Raw genomic sequence first — 22,181 nt, 5'->3', positions numbered from 1 at the left:
CTTTCCCTGAAAATCTGATTGCAGCAACTGCTCTCCCTTCTGTTTAAAAACAGCTGTAATTTTTCCATCCTTCCTCTCCTCTCTTTAAAGAGAAAATGGCCCATCTTGTTACCTCCATGCTGTCTAGAAGGTTGCCATGCCAAAGATACTTTTCCAAGGCTCTTTGACAATCAACAGGAGTTTATGTGCTGACAATAGCTTCCAGCTGTAACACATTCACAGCAGCTGGTACAGCTTTTTTTTGTTAGACACACAAACACACAGCATGCAAAATGGACCTTTCACTGTGGAAAGTGTCATTTTTATTCTCATTAAACAACTCTGAAGTGTCTGTTTTTTAAACCTGTAGACTACTCTGACTGCAAAGTTCCCAAACCCGAAGTTTAGATTCTTCCACAACTATTTAATAAATCAGCTCAGCTTTTTCTTGTGCTGTTCTTCATCCTGTTTCTCAAAAAGGCTTACAAACCTTTAGTACTGGTGACTGCCAACTTCCACATGACGGTTTTGGTGAATACAAGAACTGGGGGAAGGCAGATGGTTGTGGGTAGCATAGCTGGACAGAGTGAAGAAAGGAGGGAACCCTCAGCAGAAGATGAGGGTGAAGGCAGGGCACATAGCTGTAAATGGGTAGGAAGCAGCTGGAGGGTGAACTTAGCCCACCATTTGCTTCACCATGCCTAAAATCCTGTTTGTTTTTATTTCTGTTGCAGTGATTCCTGTGCATCAGGAAACGTGGTTTCTCTGCGCTGTATAGGTAAATAAATGACTGTTTCTCAAAATTCTGCTTGTTCATGCTTTGAAATGCTTTGGCTGGGGAATCCTTTTGAATCTGCATAAATAATTGCCATCTTCTGATGGTTTACCTGTGGTTCCCAAGTTTCAAATGGTGCAGTTTAAGGAGCAGGAAGGGAGAGGAGACAAGGAGGATTTTGGATCCCTGCTTGCTTTTGTCTTAGCTGTCTCCTGTTCCCTTAAATGACTTGTCTGTCTGTGGTAAAGCTCCGTAGCCCCCGCACAGCAGTCATGGTGGAACATCTGTGGCTCATCTGCTCTCCTGACAGGTGGTCATGGGGTGGCTGTTGTGTTCCTGATGGTGATGGCTGTCCCAAGGCAACTCCTAGCTGCTGTCTGTTTAGTTGCACAAGACAAAGGCATGTGTCTGTGTGGCTCACCAGAGAATGTGGTATGAATACCCCACTTGGAGGTGTAATGTACCACTGGTTTATGGTTTGTGGCAAACCAAGGGTGGCAGCTTCCAAATATTCATCTTGACATTTGCAATGTGAAAGGGGGTCTAGGCTACAGGAGACTGGGGATGTTGGTGTTGGGGGCAGGAGCCTAAGCTGCAGCATCCTGAATGGCAGCATGACCTGCGCTCCCCTTGGCTAGCAAGCCTGAGTTGTGGAGCCACCTTCCAGGCCAGCTTGCTCTTTGACTAACTCCTGTGTGTGTGTAACTGACTCCTCAGAGTGCGGCCTGTCCAGTAAGAACGTGAACACGATGACCAGAATCGTGGGAGGCAGTGGGGCAGTGCTGGGGCAGTGGCCGTGGCAGGTCAGCCTCCACGTGCAGGGCTGTGGTTCCCAAGTTTCAAATGGTGCAGTTTAAGGAGCAGGAAGGGAGAGGAGACAAGGAGGATTTTGGATCCCTGCTTGCTTTTGTCTTAGCTGTCTCCTGTTCCCTTAAATGACTTGTCTGTCTGTGGTAAAGCTCCGTAGCCCCCGCACAGCAGTCATGGTGGAACATCTGTGGCTCATCTGCTCTCCTGACAGGTGGTCATGGGGTGGCTGTTGTGTTCCTGATGGTGATGGCTGTCCCAAGGCAACTCCTAGCTGCTGTCTGTTTAGTTGCACAAGACAAAGGCATGTGTCTGTGTGGCTCACCAGAGAATGTGGTATGAATACCCCACTTGGAGGTGTAATGTACCACTGGTTTATGGTTTGTGGCAAACCAAGGGTGGCAGCTTCCAAATATTCATCTTGACATTTGCAATGTGAAAGGGGGTCTAGGCTACAGGAGACTGGGGATGTTGGTGTTGGGGGCAGGAGCCTAAGCTGCAGCATCCTGAATGGCAGCATGACCTGCGCTCCCCTTGGCTAGCAAGCCTGAGTTGTGGAGCCACCTTCCAGGCCAGCTTGCTCTTTGACTAACTCCTGTGTGTGTGTAACTGACTCCTCAGAGTGCGGCCTGTCCAGTAAGAACGTGAACACGATGACCAGAATCGTGGGAGGCAGTGGGGCAGTGCTGGGGCAGTGGCCGTGGCAGGTCAGCCTCCACGTGCAGGGCACCCAGGGCTGTGGGGGCTCCATCATCACCCGCCAGTGGATCGTGACTGCAGCACACTGTGTGGAAGGGTGAGTCTCACTCCCATGTTCGTCTGTCAAATGGCAGTTTGTCTTGCTTTAGGCTGAAATGCTCCATTTTCTGCTTTAAAACTGAATTAAATGTCATTGCTCCTCTTCACCTGTGCCTTGGACGTGGGTGCTAGGGACAGTATTTTGTCTATGTAGCAGTATGGTTTTTAGGTATTATGGGAAAATATGTTCTGGAGGAGGCTGGGTGCAAGTCATCTGCCTAATTTCAACAGGAAGAAGATCTTACTTCACTTGTTAAATGTGGGAATTAAACTGGGCAGTGGTGTTGGGCACAGATACCCACGAAACTTAAGATGTAAACTTAAGGGACCAAACCTTATGACAGACAGTATAATGTCTTTGTGGGGATGTTCAATTACACTGTGAGGAAAAACAGAGAAAAGAAGAAAAAAGAAATAAAATTCCTAAACTCTCAAATGTTGCACAACTGTAGATATGATTAATTTAAAGATGCCTGTACCATTAATTTCCTCATATCTTCATGCCACAGGACAGTAAAGCCTGTCAGTATTAAATATAGGTTTATACCTGCCCAAGGACCACTTTCTGTAGGCATCAACAAGAAAAATAGCTGGTGCTTTGTCCATTTTTAACCTATAAAGGAGAGCTGAGAGTTTAGTGGTACCTTTTGTACAGTAGCAAAAAATGTTAAAAAGCTGGCTGCCTCTGTTGGAGGGGGAACCCACTGAAGGAAAACATTTTAATGGTTTGTTGGCTGGATCACAGTTTGAGGCTAAGCCAAGATAAATGGCTTTGTCCTTAACCTTGAGAAAGGAATTCAAGTGTTTATTTTTATGTGATGATCTTATTCCTCCTTTGTTTCCTGATCTGAGCTCTGTAGTATGCAAAAGCTTTAGGAATGGCAACCAAGGTGTAGCTGGCATAAAACTGGTTTCTAGTTTTGATGACTTTTTGTTATTGTTGTGTTTCTTTGTTTGTTTGTTTTGGGGGGGGGTTAGGGAGGAGGTGACAGGGATACTTGCACTACTACTACTTGGCAGTTCTGTCTCATAGTTTTTGAGTTTTCTGTTGAGCATTTGTAGGAAGAGACTTAAACTACATCTAGCAAGTGTGCTTAGCATTTAAAGAAACCCACCAAAACCAAGGAAAATCTCCCCCCCCCCATGAAACCCTGGCATTTTCAAGATAGTGAAATTATTTCACTAGATCATGTTTTTACTAATTCTGGATTCTGCTGCACTTGTATGCTTTGGATAGTACACATGAGTGATACCACTGACACAGGAGACCTCTAAAATTGCTGCTTGATCCCTCAGCCACGGAAATCAAAAGACTTCAGTGTTGCAGTCTCGGACTATAATTTGCTGTGCTGAGTGACTATGGGGATAGACACTGATACTTAACCCATTTGAAAGATTTCTTGGATATATCTGTGAAATGAGAGTCAAGCTTTTCCAAAGTTAGATATCTCCCAATTTGTTTACCTGTTCTTTAGAAGTGGTAGTCAAATATATGTGCATTCCTGGTTGTAGATGCTTTTGGCTACCATTTCTGCAGACAACATTTTGAAGGTCATAATCTGTGAGTTGTTACCAGTGAAGCAAACCTTCTAACCTTTTTTTTCTGCAGACGATTTTCTGACCCATACAGCTGGAGGGTTTATGCTGGGATTCTACATCAGAGTGAGATGCTTTTAAGAAATGGATACAGAGTGCAACTGATCATTTCCCATCCCTATTATGATACAGATTCTAAAGACAATGATGTTGCCCTTATGAAGTTAGAGACACCGCTGACTTTTACTGGTATGTATTCTGCTCTTCTTAAGGCAAAAATCCAATGGCATTGAGCACATCTTTTGAAACTTCTGAAGCTCATACTTATGGGAAGAACACAGATTGTGGGTAGAGACACCTTCGAGACAGAGACAGGGTAGAGATAGAGACAGAGGACACATCCTCTAATTTTTTAGGGAGGATTTATTTAAATCTAGTACATGGTAAGGGAGTTGGGGCTCATCTCAGGTGTTTTTACCCCAGAATACTGTACGGTGCTTAAGTATTGCCACCCTTATTGGTGCAGATTCAGGATGTAGTGGTGGAGCAGCTGACTAAACCAAGTTATGGTCAAATAACTATCAGAAAAAACACCACAGAGCAACCCCAAAACCAAACACAGGAATTTCCTTCCTTAAAAGTCGATGGAGGTTGTTTGTAAACAAGCATATAAAAATAGGGGACAAGCCATTATTTAACTTGAAGTTATTTTGGTATACCAGGTTCTTTGTATTTCAGTGCATCAGTTTAAAGCTACTAGACACACGCAGGAGCTCTTCTGCTGAGAGCAGGGAAGGTTTCTTTTTACCAGGTTTTTGTGTTTCATGTTCCCTGTATATATAGGCAGTAAATCCTGCTTGCTTTTTTATTATTTTCAGCAGCATTCTGCAAAAAGAATGAAGAGAAGTAGCTGTCAGAAGGTTTTTCTTCTTTGTTCTCTACTGATCAGGAGAGCTAGTGTTGTTCTAATTAGCCTGATGAATTGAGCTAGAACCATTGACCGTGATTGTTCCTCACTTTGAGGAGATTAGGTAGTCATCTGGAAAAAGGGCAGCTGGTAAACTTCCTGCTGCTGCCTGCATTGCTCAGTATTGCTTACCTGCAAGGAAGGTAAAGTACAGAGAAGATGCATGGTGTAGTATGTATTTAAGGGGTGATCATGCTGAGATGCTTCTTATGCATTTATTTGGAATTACATCTGGACATCTGGGATTACAGATGTTACTGTGTTTCTTTTGTAGATACTGTACAGCCAGTTTGTCTGCCTAATCCAGGAATGATGTTCCAGCCAAATCAGCAGTGCTGGATATCTGGGTGGGGAGCAGAGTACCAAGGAGGTAACAATGACTCTGGAATATTTTGGTCTGATACATAAAGTAGTCCTCTTTGGTCTACAAATAACCGTTGCATGGGTTGATTAGGCAGTTTCAGTCAGATCTGTCAAGTTATTTTTCTTATCCCTTTTACATCCCCTAATACTTACACAGGGCATTCTGTCTCAAGGCAAGTTGTGATGTGTTGCATTTAGCAGACTGCAAAGAAGCTCAAAGCAGTAGTGGGAGCCAGAAATATGCACACAGATAGCAAACCTGTCCTTCTTCTAGCAGGGCCATCTCTCGTGTAACAGTGGTAGCTGAATGCCAAGGCAGTCCTTTGTGGACATGGGAAAGGGCAGGAAGGAGCCTGTCCTTTGCATTGCCTCAAGCTAAAATAGCACGATACAAGTAAATCTGTAACAAGTGAAAAGGAAACAAGGAAAGGTTTCTTATCATGGAATCGTAGAATAGCTCAGGTTGGAAGGGACCTTTAAAAGTCATCTAGTCCAACTCTCTGCAAGGAGCAGGGAGGGACACCTTTAAGTACATCACGTTTCTCAGAGCCCTGTCCAACCTGAACTTAAAATGTTCCCAGAGGCGGAGCTTCTACCATCTCTTTTATTGAAAAAAATTATTCCTAATGTCTAGTCTAATTCTACCCTCTTTCAGTTTAAAACTGTTATCCTTTGTCTTGTCACTGCAGGCCCTGCTAAGAATTTTGTCCCCATCTTCCTTCTAAGCCCCCTTTAAAAGTATTGCAAGGCTGTAATAAATTCTCCCTGGAGCCTTCTCTTCTCCAGGCTGAAAAACCCCAGCTCTCTCAGCCTGTCTTCATAGGAGAGGTGCTCCAGCCCTCAGGTCATTTTTGTGGCCCTTTGTGTATGAGGAGGTACTGGGTGGGGAGGAAGGTGTTGGGGAAGCTGGACCCTGACAATGGGAGTTGCTGGCAGCTCATGCTGGACTATGAAACTGTGAGGAGATCCTCTTCACCTCTTGCAGACTCCATGTGCTTTTAGTAGCCCTGTAGATAACACAGTTAATTTGAGATTGGCGCAGGCAGGTAGGCACCAGGTTCTCTTGCTTTATAGTACACTAACAGCAAAGCGGGGTAACTCACTGACCTCTTGGAAGGGGATTTTAATGTCAAGAGTTGTTTCATTGTGATGGACCATGCACCTGAAGTGTCCATCCTGATGTTTCTAGTCAGCTTATTTCATCTTGAACTAGCTGCTGGGATTTGTAATAGCAACGTAATATGATGTATGTTCTAATTTTGTCTTTGTATGTGTGTTTTGTGCATGTTTCAATTTTAGGTAAAACATTAAACAACTTGAACTATGCTATGGTGCCCTTAATAGAACATTCTAGGTGTAATTCTGTCTATATCTATAACGGCATGATTTTGCCTACAATGATCTGTGCTGGATATCTAGCAGGGGGAATTGATTCCTGCCAGGTAATTATTCCTAATTAACACCTATTAACGATATGATTATTTTTGCCTTCTTATTATTAGGCTTATTAAATACATATTGATTACAAACAGACTCTGTGGGGAGGGGTGGGGGGAAGAGTAAAGTTTTGGTTGGGCTTCTAGTTCCTTTTGTGGTGCATCCCTTTAAAAGAGAGAGCTTTTGTTTCATCTGAATGGCTGCCAGAGTTCTGGCTAAATACCCGAAGAGGGGTGAGGCAGTTCTTATTTTTAATGTCTCAAGGATGTTTTGTTATCTGGTACTTGAAAGTTACTGATTTCTGTTCTTAACCACAGCCATGGCCTAGCATTATGCTTGTGAATAAGAAAGTCAATAATGACTCATTGTGAGTGCTTTGAGCAAACAATTTTCACCTCTATTGCAAGGAGTCATCATTCAATTCTGTAATTGCTACTGCTTTTTGTTTCAGTGACTGCATTAAAATGGTGGTTAGCTTTTTTTGGAACTTAACCTGTGTTCCTGAAGTGAAATGGATTATGTTTTACCTGGTGGTCAAGTCACTAATAATATGCTTGTATTTTATTTTGTGCAGGGTGACAGTGGAGGTCCACTAGTAACCAACAAAAACTCCCTGTGGTGGCTGGTTGGAGATACCAGCTGGGGAACTGGCTGTGCTAGTCCCAATAGACCTGGGGTGTATGGGAATATGACTGTGTTTACAGATTGGATTTATAAAAATATGCAGGTAAAATATTTTTATATTTTTAGTAAACCTGAATATCCCACATCCTGAAATTTGACTGTTTGTAAGAATAAATAAATGGGACTTGTTTGCTAATGAAGCTATTCTGTTAAGAAGAATCCGAGTAATTGATAGTCTGTCAGCAGAACCTGAACCTTTGTTTTTTGTTTTGTTTTTTAAACAGGCGAACAGATGACAACACTCTCTGTCCTTCTTGCTGATCGATGATTCTGAGAACAAGAGTAGATGAAGCCATGGGTGCCTGGGATATTTATTCACTTTGAAAATTATTATTTTTTTTTTCCTCATTAGATTTTCTTTTTAAAAATAACATGAAGGATTGCACACTCGGTTCTGTGCTGGCTACAGTGACTGATTTTAATCAGTGAAGGATTACCACAATGAGCACCTTTCTTCTTCTTGTGGTGCCTGGCAGAAAGTCATTCTGTCAACTGCTTGCTGAAATGTCTCCCTTTAGTCCAGTAACTTTCACTTGAAAATCAGGTGCAGGCTTATAATGGCAATTTTAATCAGAATTTAAGATTTTTGTAGCAGGATGCTGAAACAGTTGGTTTAGTAGTGTTTTAAATTAAATGTTAACTAATGTGAACATTGAATCTTGGAGCTGCTGGTTGGCAATTTAAAAAGAAAGGAATGTTTTATAGAATATATGAAGGAAAGTTTTCATGCACTATGGTAGAGGCACAGGGAAAAAAAACCAAACAAGCAACCCGAACTGGCTATTCAGGTAGTTAAAAATCCTCAGGATTTTGACACAACAGTCATCCAAGTTGGACTGTTCCAAATGAGACCAGTCTGACTGTCTCAGTAATCAAAAGTGCTGCTCTGCCTTAAGCTGCTTGGAACCCAAAGAGGGCAAGACCTGCCGTCACTCTCGATGTGGGCTACAGAGAGGGCTGCTCTGGAGCTGTGACGAGTTAGACGTGGTGATGGCGAGGTCCCTGGCTGCACACATCAAGATTGACTCTTGCACTCCTCCCTAGGCAAAGGGCAAAGTTTTTCAGTGGGGCTGTGCTGCAGGCGATTGCAGACGCATGTGCAGAGGCTGCGGATGTTTTATGCAAAGAAACGCAAAGCTGCGTTTCTGCCTGACCAGATGAACTACCTCATGTATTAAATTTGGCTTGTAATTCCTTAGAGCTGTCCTTTATGAATCTGCATGGATGTTTTTAGCAAAATGTAATTAATATCAAAAGTGCCACCTCAACTAGGATTTTGAAAATAATTTATAATCATAGTAGAGAGGATCAAAAAGCCATACCAAGTCACTTTTGTTAAGAAGGATAAATCTTTTGAATGAAATTACTAGTCTTGTTTTCTCTTTTGGCACTGAAATGCAATTATCTTGCATGTAAACACTGCACCAAATAAAATTTTTTTACAAAGTTTTCCTTAGTGTAGTGGTTTATATGTGTTTGCTTGGATTTTTTGGAAGCAGTTACTGGATTCAGTGTCTGAATTGCTTTGAGAATGTGGTTTTCAAAAAAACCAAACACAAAACATAGCAAAAGAAAAACAGCATAGGAGAGTACTCTTAAGAGATTTGTTTTAATTCCAGTAGTTCAGGTGAAACAAACCCAGAGAAAGAGAGCTGGCTGTCCAGGAATTTTGGATGTCTTTAGTGGCTAGGTCTGATGAAATCACTCTGACTTGTGAAATTGAATTAAACAAGGAAGTTTAGCCTAAAGGCTAAAAGCGGATCAAGGGAGTTGCACCCTATTTAGTTATTACACCTCATACTGACTGAAGCAATGTGTGTCTGCCTCTCTTCTCTAGGTGTGGGACAGGGTGTTCTCAATAGTACATGAGCATCAAGTGTGCTTTGGGGGATACCATAGAACAGTCAAGTTTAAAGTTCTTTCAAAATAGGAATTAAATATATTAAGTTGATATGGTAGCAGGCTTTTTTTATGGCGTCTGACTTGCAGCACTGCACGTCAATAGAAGCAAAACAGTACGCTGAGATGTGCAAAACGGGCTGTACTGCTAAACAAGGCTTGGAAATCTGTACGCTGTACTGAGGTGAAGGCTGTGCCACAGAAGTCTGCCATCTGCTGCTGCAGTTTCATGTCAGAGGGTCAAACAGCTTCTGTAATTTTTAGCCTGAAAAGAAGGCTTCTCCTGTAAGCATCTTGGAAATTACTACATGGCACGCTGGTACAAGCACTTTTGTTTTGTTAGCTGAAGGCAGACATTACTCTTGCCACACTAAGCACAGCTTTGCCCATTAAAAGAAATGCTCCATCTGAAGGATGTCATGACTCCAGCATGCAGTATTATGTTTTGCACTGACTTCCAGGAAATGAAGGAGCTTTTGTAAAGGTTCTCCTTGCCCTGGGGAGGAGAAGGAGAAAGGCAGCAAGCCACGTGCTGACACGCACTTCTGATGTTTACAATCCTGGGTGATTTAATCCTTTTTGGACATACAAATCCTGCTACCTAGTGAATGGCCCATCAGCCCAAAAATTTTAGGTGATTCTTCTAGCATCCAAAAGAAAGAACCTCTTAGGCTTTCTCTACAAATCAAAGACCTGAAAAAGGAGAAACTGAATGAATGGCATCCTGTGGATCAGGTGAAATTAACTTTCCCTTTAGGCTGGATCTATTCCATGCCTGCTGTGTGCACCCTCGCTGCTTACTGGGATGGGATCTAACAGCAGTGACACCCTGTACAGTTACATTTCAGGCAATGGCAGGAAAGACAACAAATAAGGCAAAAGCACAAAGGGAAGTAAAGAATTGCTAGGATTGTACAGTAAGCATTGTCTAGGGAATGTAAATAATTCTGTAACTTGCAGGTTATACAGCTGAAGGCCCCCATCCTCATTAAAAAAACACATACCAAAACAAAAAACACCCACAAAGCACAACCCGCAGAGCTGTAGCTTTAATTCAGTTATTGTATAGACTTCACATAGCGTATTTTAAAATGGGATCGCATACATTTAATCACAACTCCCCCAGTGGAGCACGTTACACAAGGGCAGGTATTTGTGTACAACTGATTATGGAAAATAAAGCAAAGCAACACTAGAAGTTAGTATTAAAGGTCTATGCTAACGTGCTATTTTTTAGGGGGTTTTACAATAGTTGTGAAAAATGAAATCTACAGTGAGGTGAAGTTTCTCAGGTACTGACAGGCTTTGGTGAGACGATCAACTCGTTGACTGAGGTAGTCCCTGTGTTTAGCAGCCTCACTGTCTTCCTGAAGGAGATGGTTTAACTTGTCTTTTTCTTGCAAAAGATGCAGCATTGTGGTCTGTAAGTTATCCCCAAATTCATGAAGGGCAGAAGACAGGATGATCAGAGGTATCTGATTGCTGAGGCGTCTACTCGCTCCCTGCAAAAAAAGGCAGATTTGTGTCCCAAAAACAACTGTAAAAAGAAGGGGCTGTAGGTAATTGGGTATGAAGTGACATTACATTTTGAAAATGTTGACTTGACTTACTGTTCAAGAAGTGAGTACTACTAGGAACTCAAAAATGTTTGCTATTAGTCTCTTCTGTGCCTAAAGATTTTACAATTAAGACTTATGGGAATGTCTGCCGTTGATTTTTTCCTATGATTGCTGTTGATTTTAGTCAGCAAACTAAACCCAAGGCAGGCTGTTCCCTGCTTAGCTCTGCCAGCAGTTATATGAGGACAGACCTGACAAATAGTGCTTAAGAACAATTTCTGGCATCAAACATGTCTTCTCTGAACACCATCAATCCATTATAGTACAGGAAATCAAATAGAGATTTTTCCCAAAGGTGGTAAATTCCTGTATTTAGATAGTACTTCTGACCTGGTTGTCCTATTACATGCACGACAGCTTTGGAGCAAGCTTAGCCGTAAGAAAAAATGTCTTCAGCAATTGTGAGACTAGACTATGTCTACATTGCATCTATTGATATCTCAATGAAGTAATTTTTTGCTTAACCTGACAAACTGGTCTAATTATTAATGCAAATTGAAACAGATTGACCTAGGGGAGCTTGTGGGACCCTTTCCCCAGAGATATCTGCAGGGCTTGGGGGATTCACTGGTGCTCTTGGGTGATGGGAGGTTCAAAACCTCTCCAGTTCTGGGAGGGAGCTGCCTGCAGCCCTCCTGGTGCTAGATAAGCACATGCCTTAGTGACTGGCTGCAACTGAGAGAGGTGCTGTCTTCCTTTCTTTTTGTGGTGCCTGACTTCAAAATGGTGGTGGGAAGACCAGGTAGTTGCACATTTGATTTGTAGGTTCCTATGGGGTTTAGGCAGCCTGTTGCTAGAGAAGTCTTAAGGTGTTTCTGGCTTTAGATACCTCTGGAGCCCAGTGCCTGCAAATCTTTTGAGTACAAGGATGAGACAGAGCTCAAGCTGAAAAATACCCAAGACCAGGTGTTTAGGTTTTCTTTGTAGTTTGCAGAGATTTAGTCAATAGCAAGCAATTTGGCTGACTCAGCTAAAGCACTTACTAAGCCTGTGTATTCTCTAGGTACTACTGACTGTGATGGGAGAGAGCCTAGGTGCTTTAAATATAGGTGTTTTTCTAGAGCCAAACTACCCAGAATCTTGACAGTCCTGCCATAGGTGACACAGATGCATACAAGCCATTTTCAAAGGCCATTGACACTTAAGATCTTCCAACTCATTCAAAGTGTATTTGGCCTTGCTTAAGTCCCATGGAGATAGGATGCCCTGGCATTTATTATTGTTGAAAAATTATGCTTAGGGCATTTACAAAAAAGTGTAACTAGCATCTATGACATCTGTGTTACAACAGAGAGTATAGCAAAGTGGGAGGGAAGTGCTTATGCAGTTCTGTCTTTGTCTCTTGTTCTCTGAAAGCTGATGGCTTTCTCTCCATCAGCCTGGGCAGCCTGAACATTTAATTGCAGGAATTTGTCAAAACCTTGCTATTGAAATTCAAGGTGGGCTGCTGCCTGCCTTACTGCATTAGTAATATTGAACTTACTGCTTTCTGAGGGAGTTTTACAAAACAAAGACAAAAAGCAAATCTTGATACTGCATGTTCTCTTTTCTGTCTTTCTTTAATATGATCCTTTGTTAGAACATCCCATTTGCCTTCAGACATTTAACCTCTGTGGAACTGTCTGCAATGCAGCATATGCACTCTGATCTCTACAGGTAGCCAAATCCATTTTAACTTAACTTTTTGTTATCTCTCCTCCTGCTGCATTAGTTGAGGATCTGACTGCAAGCCATGGACAGAGGGGCTTGAAGCTGACCTGAGTTCTCAGATGCTGAAGTGCTGTACATAATGTTAATAAGCTTGTGGGAACTAGTATAATTTGAAAACCATGAGATGAACTTGCAGTGAGGAAAGCAATCATAGGACTTTTGCTTCCTTAGCCAGAGAGGACAGCTTACCACCAACCAAATTACAAGGCCAAGGGCTGTTCCCTAACCCATCCTGTCCTCCATGCTGGTAAGTATCTGTCCTTTCCTCCCCCTAACACTTGTCCCCATAGGAAAGCCAGTAAGAGTGCACTGTACTAGTGTGGCACTGTGTAGGCAGCAAGGACTCACTCCCTTGTCTGTGAAAGACTGGAGAAGAGTGAGAAGAGGACTCACTTGCCGATGGCATATTTTCCAAGCAAGAGGCAGGTGCAGCAGAGAGCCATGCCAGGCTGGGCAGTAGCTAACAAGTGGTTTAGAAGCCAGCTGTCATTTTAACAACCTGTAGGCTTTTCTAATCACTGTATCCTGCCGTGTGCAACTACTTCTCCTCAGTGACTGTGCTGACACAGGCCATCACACCAGCTTTGCCCTGGAATGTTCATCACTGGTCAGAAGATCTATATGTGTACCCAGATGAGACATTTACATCCTCTAGCTACTATTTCCTGCATAGTAGTAGTATTGCATGAAAGACTCACATTGACTTAAAAGCAAGACCTGGACAAGGGGTATAAGCTATAGCAACCAGGGTGCTGTATTGTAGTCTGTAAACTCACATTAAAATAGGCCTTTGTGTGAGAAACCATATCCTGGACAAAGGTGGCTTCTTGATTTGAAATGGATCCAAACTGCACCTCTTTTCCAGGGCTACCTTTGGTAGCGTTTTCTGCCCTGCAGCTATTAAAGTCAGAAATGTAAATGTCATCCTGGCAATACACAATTCTCTCCATTTGAAACTGGGTCTGGATACGTCTTTCAGCTTCCCGTGCTTGTTTCTGCATAATGGCTTCAATTCTGGTCTAGGATAGAAAAGAAAGAACAACAAGTTCTCAGACATTTGCTTCCTTTGCAAAGGCTCCAGGGCTTAGCAGTGTCCCCAGGAAACACAAGGTGGGCACAGTGTTCAACAGTCCTTGCTGCAGCACTGATTAATCCCAGACCGGCTCTTGGGAATATGAAGTAATACTTACTTCTGGTAAGATTCTGGTTCCTCTGTTGTGAAAGAGCATTAAAATGTGTTTTTTCCCCTCCTTTTTTACTGTAAGAGTGACAGAGCACTGGAACAGGCTGCCCAGGGAGGTTGTGGAGTCTCCTTCACTGGAGACATTCAAAACCCACCTGGACACGTTCCTGTGTGATGTGCTCTGGGTGACCCTGCTCTGGCAGGGGTATTGGACTAGCTGATCTTTCAAGGTCCCTTCCAACCCTTAGGATTCTATGATCTATGATTCTCCTTAAACACAAGTGGAATAAATAAAAACCTGGTGCTTGGACCCCAAAAGAAGATATGAGGTTGACAGGAACTACACAGCAGTGGCCAGCCAGGAGTTCAGCCTGCAGCCTGTCCTCATTTTTTGCATGCATTTTTTTTTGCCCTTCCTGCCCTTCTCAAAAACTGCAGTCTTCTATCTGTTGTCAACAAACCAACCCTGTCTAACCCCTCATTGTCTGGTGCTTTAATTGCAGTAATCTAATGCTTTCTGGCCTTTTTGATACTTCCACCTAAAAGTCCGTGGGGGCAGCAAAGTTCCCTCAGTCATCTTTAAATTCCTTTAAAATGCTTTCCTAGTGTCCCTAATAGTGCAATCCCTCTTTTTTCTCATCTTCAGTGTCTCCCAGAACTTCCTCCCTCTTCATTCCTCTCTCTGTATTGTGCCTAAAGACTCTCCTTAATCACCTCTGTGCTTGGCAGAAATATCTTATTTGCTTGCTATCTGGTTGGCCTGTGAGCTCAATAGGGTTTGCCCATGCAAGTCGAACAGCAAACTGTCTATTTCACTCACATTTGCTTTTGAGTTTCCTTTTAAACAGCACCCTCTGAGTGCACTCTGCTTCTTGACTGTCCAGCATTGCTTCTGATCTCTTTCTCAGAGCTCTCTCTGAGAAAGGTCTTTAACAGTATCCGTTTAGTTTAAATCCATCCCCAAACATGCAGTTTCCCACATTGTGAACAGATATCTTCCAACTCTCAGCTGAATTATTTTTTGCTTGTCTGTAGCTTCTCCCTTTTATAAAAGATGAGATTCCTGCACTGGCTAACACCCTGACTTGCCTTTTAGAGAGGGGAAAGCACTTTTTAGCTCTCTGAGGCTACCTGCACCCTTACAGATCTTTGCAGGACTTCAATTTGAAATCAATTATAAATACTTCAAGGCAGCCAATACCAGCTTTTCTTTGCATTATTGAATGCATCAAGAATGTGACCAGAATGAATGAGAAATACATTTTATATCTTTTCAAAGTTGTTCTGAAAAGTAAAATGCACTTCCTCTAGTGCCATTATAAACACAATATAATTTACAAGCTTTTCCTTATTTTATAAAAACCACAGGCCTGCAAGAAACACCACTTTTGCAAAAGGGTAATGCAATGGGATGGACACTCCAAGCATGGATGTATTTACAAATGTCATTCATCTTGTTCTTTACTTATCTCAGGTAGTGTCTCACCTTAACAACTCTGTGTAGATTGTGAAAATTAGCAAAATGCCTTTTACTGAGTTCCATAAAGTTCACTTGAACCAGTCCTAAGGGAAGAACAGACAGATGAAATAAAGTCAGGTAAGCAAGTGAGGTTTATAAAATATTGTTAATATGCAACTAGGGAAAACCACTGATTTTTTGTATTAATCCAGAAATAGCTGAGCAGCACCCTCATATGCTATGCCTTTGTGACCAACACAAACAAGCAGGAATTCAGATTTCTGGGTCCAAGAGTGTGTGCCGTTAATGAACTCACTCCTGTAACCAATTAACATACGAGAGTGTGAATATCACTGAGATTTCTTTGAAAAAGCAGTTTCTGTGCTTACAGCTGTGTCTGACCAGATGTGCCATCACTTGGTCATGTAAGCACATCTGCATCTCAACCCCCAAGAGAGACCTGCCCAGGAAGAGTAGCTAGCACATACAGTACGTAGCACTCAGTCTGGTGAAGATGACGTAGCTGCCTTCTAAGGCAAACATAGGAGAAATGGGATGATGACACACTTTTTCCTTGGGTGCTTTGTACTTTTTGAACTATGTACCCTTTCACCCAGCCCCAGCAGTCACTATATACATACTTTTACCATACTATTTCTTTACTGTGTTATTTATTATAGTTACTTTCATCTACCAGTCACTGGGAAAAGTATTAAATGCTGAAGACCGTGTGTAGAAATTGGAGGCTCTAGCGAAGAAGCAAGCCTCAAGGTTGAATCTGATTCACTTTCCCACTTTGAAGTATCCTGGCTGAAGCTCTTGCTCCAGCAGTGAGAATTTTGGCTTATCCTGGAAAAAAAAAAAAGTCAGGCACAGCAGTTTCTCCCACATGATGGCCTCATGTGGCCTGTGAGACATACCGAGCACTCTGCTCATGATGTCAATGGCTGGCCCCTCCAGTTCTGTAATATGCTCTCTTATAATGTCTTCAAACACCTTGTGATTGGTAAAGCCTGGGAACTCCCGTCCACGATACTGGTCTTCGTATTTCTCCATTTTACTGGGCACAATTTTTTTCACTGTAATATTAAAATAACATTGCTTTACTAATAAATCACTCAATTTATAAATTTCAGATTTAAGAAGGAAGTCTGTTTCTCCTCTTTGAAATGCTCCTGAGAAAAGCAACTACTGAGATGGATCTTTTGAGCAACACCATTACTACAGAATTGAGCTAACACGTTCTCTCAGTGAATGACCTACTGGATCAAACATATAACTAGTAGAAAGCAATCCAGAAATTATGATGGGCCTCCAAAATGCTGGTTCTTCTTGGAATTGCTACCCTTACAGAAGTGGCCATTGCCAGTCACTTCTGAATTTTTAAAAATCCCAGAACAAAACAAAACCCAAGACTCACTAAACAGGTGGGTTGTTTTTTTTTTGTTTTTGTTTTTTTTTTAGGGAATCTACTGTTGACCAGCTGTTTTTATTTAAGGTATCACAGTCAATATTTCTTTCTTGACACTCCATAAAATTGCTATCTTCAATGAGGTATATTCCTTTGAATTGGTTTACATATTTAGGCAAAGATGTGTTCCTAAGTGTTTTGAAAGATTTTGATACTGCCCTGTTTTGGGATCAACTTGTGAATCATGGATCAAGAGCACATGTGGAAGTAGAACTCAAGCCATGCATTCAATTATAATATTCAGATATATGAGTTCATGGTTGGGTAATAACAGGAAAAAAAAAAAGAAAGAAAAGAAAAATTAAAAAAAAACAAAAGGAAGGGGAAAAAAAAAAGAGAGAAGGAAAGGGAAAGGGAAAGGAAAACAAAAAGGAAAAGGAAAGACAGAAGTACATGTGGAGTATCTGGTTCAGTCTGAAAATGTACCTGTACACTTAAGATAGTACAAAGCTGTATCATGGCCACAAGAACATCTATCAGCTTTGCAACAGAACTGTTAAGGCTTCAAGTACCCAAAGTATCTGCTATTTTTAAGACTTTCATTCATCGTAAGAAAACTGACACGTAGTGATCTACCTTCAGAAATCCTAGCAGTGGCTGGTAATGATGCTTTTTGTTGAGGAAGGGCTCGCTAAAGCTACCTCAACCTCTCAAGCTATGCAAGCGAAATTTGCTGCACAGGTAAATAATTCACCTGAGCATATGTACATGTGATTTTGGGGTAGCACACTGCCACAAAGAGCTGTGTTGTTTTAAGAGCTGCTGTGTGCTGCTACCCTGATCCTATTGTGAAGTCAGATTTACTGTTTTAAATCAATAGGGACAACCTGGAAGTGCCCAGAGGAGTCCCCACCATGGTTCAGCTGCCCTGTGCTACCTTGTCCATCTTCGGCAACTCAGTTGCTCTTTGTCTTCTGAAGAAGCAGCATCCTTCTGTTAGTCCTTTCTGCTGTTTTTACATCTATTTCTTCATGCCTTCATTGTCTTACTCTTTTATTCCACTCCATAAAGTCATGTTGATTGGCTTGGTACTTCATGGATGAGACATAAGAGATACTGACATACACCAATGTCTGTCTGTTTCTCTCTATTCACATATATGCACATATATATATATATGCATATATATATATACATATATTTGCCTCAGGTTGATGCCACCTCTACAGGCTATTTGTACCTATCATTTCAGTGTCACTAGTAATGTTGACACAGATGTGCATCAAAGACTAAAATAACTTGTCTTAAGAGCTACTGCTTGACTGGCAGCTGATGCCATTTCATCTCTGAGAGCAAATGACAGGGCTTCTGAAAGGTGTGAAAAAGATGCTGCAAAAGATGTTGAGTGTACAGCAGAGTTCAGCCTGTGTGCATCACCCTACTCCTCAGTTTAGAACAGAGTACAGTTAAGCAATTAGCAAGGTGGGTGATGCACAGAAAGGGGCACTCATTACAAGGCTGTGGTTGTTTCAGGCTCAATTCTTTCTCCACACCTTAAATCAGAGCCAAAGTAAAACAAAAAAGACCAAAATTCCAAAACATTCTTAATACTACTACTACTAAAATTATTATGATTATGATTATGATTTACTGCTGATGTTTGTTTTGTTGCTATTACTTAGAAGAATGGTTCAGAGAATCACCAACCAGTTCTGTGCCAGGGTTCACAGTCTTGATTTTACTGCTTTGCTAGAGGAAGAGAGAGGTGTACTGATCTCTCCATTATCACAGCATTTAACACCAGCTGGGTCTTTCCACCTCAAGTACCAAAGCATAACTTGCCTAACACTATAACAGATGAGTGCTCCTAGCTTCTTGTTTTTCACTTTCTTGAAAACAACCGATGCTGTTGTGTCTTGGTATAACAGCAAGGGAATAGAATCTCAAGTTAGCTGCAAGAGGTGTTTTTCTATGCTTACGCTTTGCATTACACTCCAGGAGAATCATTCCCCATCTTTGAAACTCTCTGCGGATTTTTGCAAACAGTCTGATTTCCGTTCCAGTCAACTGTTCCTCTCCATGTAATACCTGGGAGATGTCTTGATTAAAGTGTTTGATCAACTGTAACGAATTCAAGAAGAAGTAGGCAATATAGTAAGGTTTCATTTCTTCAGACTAACTTGCATATACTAAGTAAATCTGCAGATATTTGATGTGAAAGCAGGGATATGCTTTATTGAAAACTCCTCTTCCTTACATCTTTAATGCTCTTAGCTCTTATTGTGGTTTTGGGGTTTTTTTGTGTGTGTTTTTTGTTCAGTTTGTTTTTTTTTTTTGTGGGGTGTTGTGGGGGTTTTTGGGTTTTTTTTGTTTGGTTTGGTTTGGTTTTTTAAACCAGCATAGCAAGAAGAGAACAAACTTGATACTAATTTTATTTTGTTTTGTTTTCTTGTGGATTCTTAGAACCACTAATAACTTCTATTTGACCAGACCTGTATGGACTCTTTGAAGGCTGATGAGCCTTCATAACCACCTCTGCTGACCTGCTGAATCCTTATTGTGAAGGATTAGCTCTCCAGGATGAGACATACAGAGGGACTTGCAAATGCTATTTTAGTATCAGGAATGGATTTGATCTTATAAGTGCTGTAGACAATGGAAACCCTTCAAAATGTCAGGCAGGCAGGAGTGTAAGTTTTCTCTCTATGAGATGCTTGATTTTGACCAATCAGTCAAGATGTTGTTCAGTTCTCTTGTCACATAATCACAGAAAAAAAAATGGCAGAAGGGCCCATGAGCTCCTGTGGTCCACTTTATTTTCACAGGTCTGATGTATTCCTAACAGACGTTTGTCTGTGTTACCCTCAAAACACTTCAGTGACAGATACTTCAAGCTTATTGGTGGTCCACGCTGACAGTTTGCCAACTTTCAGTAGCTTATTTTTCTCCTACATTTACCTGCTCACTCTGCTGAGCCCTTGAATAAACCAATATTGATACTTATCTGTGAGGAAAACCAGCTGCTCAGCTTCTCTTCTGGGTGTGCCTCTCCTATACTTCTGTAGATCGTGTAATGTTTTTCGGAGCACCTCACGTATTTGGTTCTCTAATGCTGGCAAAGATTTCTGGAGGATTGACAGTAAAGAAGGACATTTAGTTAGGCTGAAGATGTCTGCTTTTGCAAGGAAAACAAAATTCCTCTAAGAGTGACCTATACCTGCACATAATCTTTTCTGCTCTTAGGACTCTAAAAGCTTGCTGTTCTTGCATTCCACACATGATAGTGGGATATCACAGAAGTGCAAATATAGCCTTCACTGAGAGAAGGCAGGGGGCTAGGATCTCCCAGAGATCAGGCTGCACCTCACTGTAAGGCAGACAGAGAAGCTGCAGCCTAGGGGAACATTCCACCTACAGTGAGCCAAAAACTATGTCCTCAAAGGTTGTGCCAGGGAAGTTGTGATTAGAAGAATGTATTGACCCCTCTACTCCTGATAGACACCTGGCTGAACAGTGTTGTTTAGTTGCTTATTTTTATGTAAGTTTAAATAAATACATATATTTTTTGTCTTTTAGCACTGAATTTAGAGGTTCTCTGTATTTTAGCATTTTCCCTTAACGGAATAAAACTGGGACAGGGTTCTACTTCAGAGAGTCCTGCTAGGAGGATTAAGGGCCTGGAACACCTGCCTTACAAGGAAAGGATAGGAGACCTGGGGCTTTTCAGTCTAGAGAGTAGAAGACTGAGGGGGGATCTAATTAATGTCTATCAATGCATGAGGGCTGAGCATCAAGAAGGCAGGGACAACCTCTTTTCACTTGTGCCCTGTGATAGGACAAGGGGCAATGGATTTGAACTCGAGCACAGGAAGTTCCACCTCAACATGAGGAAGACCTTCTTTACTGTCAGGGTTACAGAGCACTGGAACAGGCTCCCCAGAAAGGTTGTGGAGTCTCCTTCTCTGGAGACTTTCAAGACCTGTCTGGATGCCTTTCTGAGTAATTTGCCCTAGTTGATTTTGGTCCTGCTCTGGCAGGAGGGTTGGACTCGATGATCTTCGGAGGCCTCTTCCAACCCTTAAGATTCTGTGATTCTGTGATATTACTTATATATATATATGTATAAATTAAAACCCCGTGTATGATATAATAACCCATGATGTAATATAATAAACCAATCATATCCTACTTGAGATTTTAAAGACATTTTCAGTTAAGTAGAAATTACTGTGTTTTAGTAAGCTCATAGCAGTAACTTGTTACCCAGCCAATCCAGTCTTCACAAACAAAAAGAAATGCCATGGCTTCCTTTGAAAAGCCAAGAGTTATGAGTCATAAGTAGATAAAATTATTTGCCTAGTGTCAATCTTCAGCTTAAAGGTGAATTTGAGGACAGAGCATGGGTTTCTTTGCCTCTAAGTTTCAGTTCATTTGCTTTTAGATTGCAGGACTGAAGAATAATTAAGTACCATCTATGCATGTAAAGATGCAATCCAATTGCAAGCCAAGGTTGAAGGGCTGAGCTTATTTTTGGGTAGTGACTGATACAAATAACTTAGTATGGCACCTCTGCTACTTACAAATATATGTTTCACGAGTTCATTTGTGAGCTTCTCTGCCAGATGAGGAATAGTAGCCTTTCCTTCTTCCATAAGAGTTCTGAAAAAAAGAGAAAAGGGTGATTTTGAGGTGGTTTGAGGTGGATTTTTTTTGAGAGTGACAGAGCTCTGGAACAGGCTGCCCAGAGAGGTTGTGGAGTCTCCTTCGCTGGAGACATTCAAAACCTGCCTGGACAAGTTCCTGTGTGATGTGCTCTGGGTGATCCTGCCTGGCAATGGGGATGGACTAGATGATCTTTTGAGGTCCCTTCCAACCCCTAAGATTCTGTGATTCTGTGGTTTTGGACAGACCACGTGTGCAGGGCAAGTAGGCAGTAATTATGCTCTGCTCCGTTTTCACTAGTTCTACTACTCAAAGAAAGGGGAGTGCTAGTACAGATACACCAGCAGCCCAGGACTCTTGCCACCATGGCTTTTATGCAAGAGTTGTTTGAGAGCTACTGCTGCTAGCTAAGCAAGGGGAAACTGAGAAGAATGTACAAGCAGCAAATTCTAACAGCAGATTAATGTGCTGCTGTATTATTTCTGCATATGTGAAGTACATTGATTCAAAACCCTTTTCACTAGACTTCTATGTATTATGAGTGATTTGCTGCTGAATTATATTCTGTGCTTTCAGCACAGGCAGCATCCTTTCTTATAATGAGTTTCACCGTGTTTTCCAGTGAATAGAAATACTTCAGTGCTTGACTTTAAGTGCTTAGATGCTTGAATTCTTTGGGACCACTCTCTGAACTTCTGAAGTTCATTTCAATTCTCCCCCAGAGTTAAGAAGACGTGTATATCAAACTTGCATTCAGAAGACATTTTAAAAGTTTACTTGACATGTAAAATTCTTCTGGCCTGCTGGAATGCAACATTACATGGACAATGAGAAATAGCGAGTATAATTAATACCTGTTTGTAGCTGTAATTTAAATCTCAGCAAGTCAGCA

General features: G+C 41.6%; 2 protein-coding genes across 2 annotated transcripts in view; one reads left to right on the top strand and one right to left on the bottom strand.

Moving 5' to 3' along the window:
• TMPRSS2 (transmembrane protease, serine 2) overlaps positions 1–7,582 on the top strand; it is a 13,246-nt gene extending 5,664 nt beyond the window's left edge. Inside the window, exons 7-13 of the mRNA XM_010000451.1 lie at positions 714–757; positions 2,183–2,357; positions 3,969–4,144; positions 5,137–5,232; positions 6,525–6,667; positions 7,237–7,389; positions 7,571–7,582. Of these exons, the coding sequence (XP_009998753.1) occupies positions 714–757; positions 2,183–2,357; positions 3,969–4,144; positions 5,137–5,232; positions 6,525–6,667; positions 7,237–7,389; positions 7,571–7,582 (799 nt within the window). The remainder of the gene's footprint in view (positions 1–713; positions 758–2,182; positions 2,358–3,968; positions 4,145–5,136; positions 5,233–6,524; positions 6,668–7,236; positions 7,390–7,570) is intronic.
• Positions 7,583–10,513: 2,931 nt separating this feature from the next.
• LOC104391215 (interferon-induced GTP-binding protein Mx-like) overlaps positions 10,514–22,181 on the bottom strand; it is a 36,084-nt gene continuing 24,416 nt past the window's right edge. The window contains exons 9-15 of the mRNA XM_010000450.1: positions 21,208–21,286; positions 19,632–19,752; positions 18,607–18,750; positions 16,137–16,295; positions 15,244–15,320; positions 13,351–13,593; positions 10,514–10,747 (exon numbers count right to left, since the gene is read on the bottom strand). Of these exons, the coding sequence (XP_009998752.1) occupies positions 10,514–10,747; positions 13,351–13,593; positions 15,244–15,320; positions 16,137–16,295; positions 18,607–18,750; positions 19,632–19,752; positions 21,208–21,286 (1,057 nt within the window). The remainder of the gene's footprint in view (positions 10,748–13,350; positions 13,594–15,243; positions 15,321–16,136; positions 16,296–18,606; positions 18,751–19,631; positions 19,753–21,207; positions 21,287–22,181) is intronic.

The sequence above is a fragment of the Chaetura pelagica genome, unplaced genomic scaffold, assembly GCF_000747805.2.
Source record: "Chaetura pelagica isolate M959 unplaced genomic scaffold, ChaPel_1.0 scaffold244, whole genome shotgun sequence".
In the NCBI taxonomy this organism is placed as follows: domain Eukaryota; kingdom Metazoa; phylum Chordata; class Aves; order Apodiformes; family Apodidae; genus Chaetura; species Chaetura pelagica.
The sequence above is the reverse complement of the archived record's forward strand: the minus strand, read 5'-3'. Positions and strand labels throughout refer to the sequence as shown.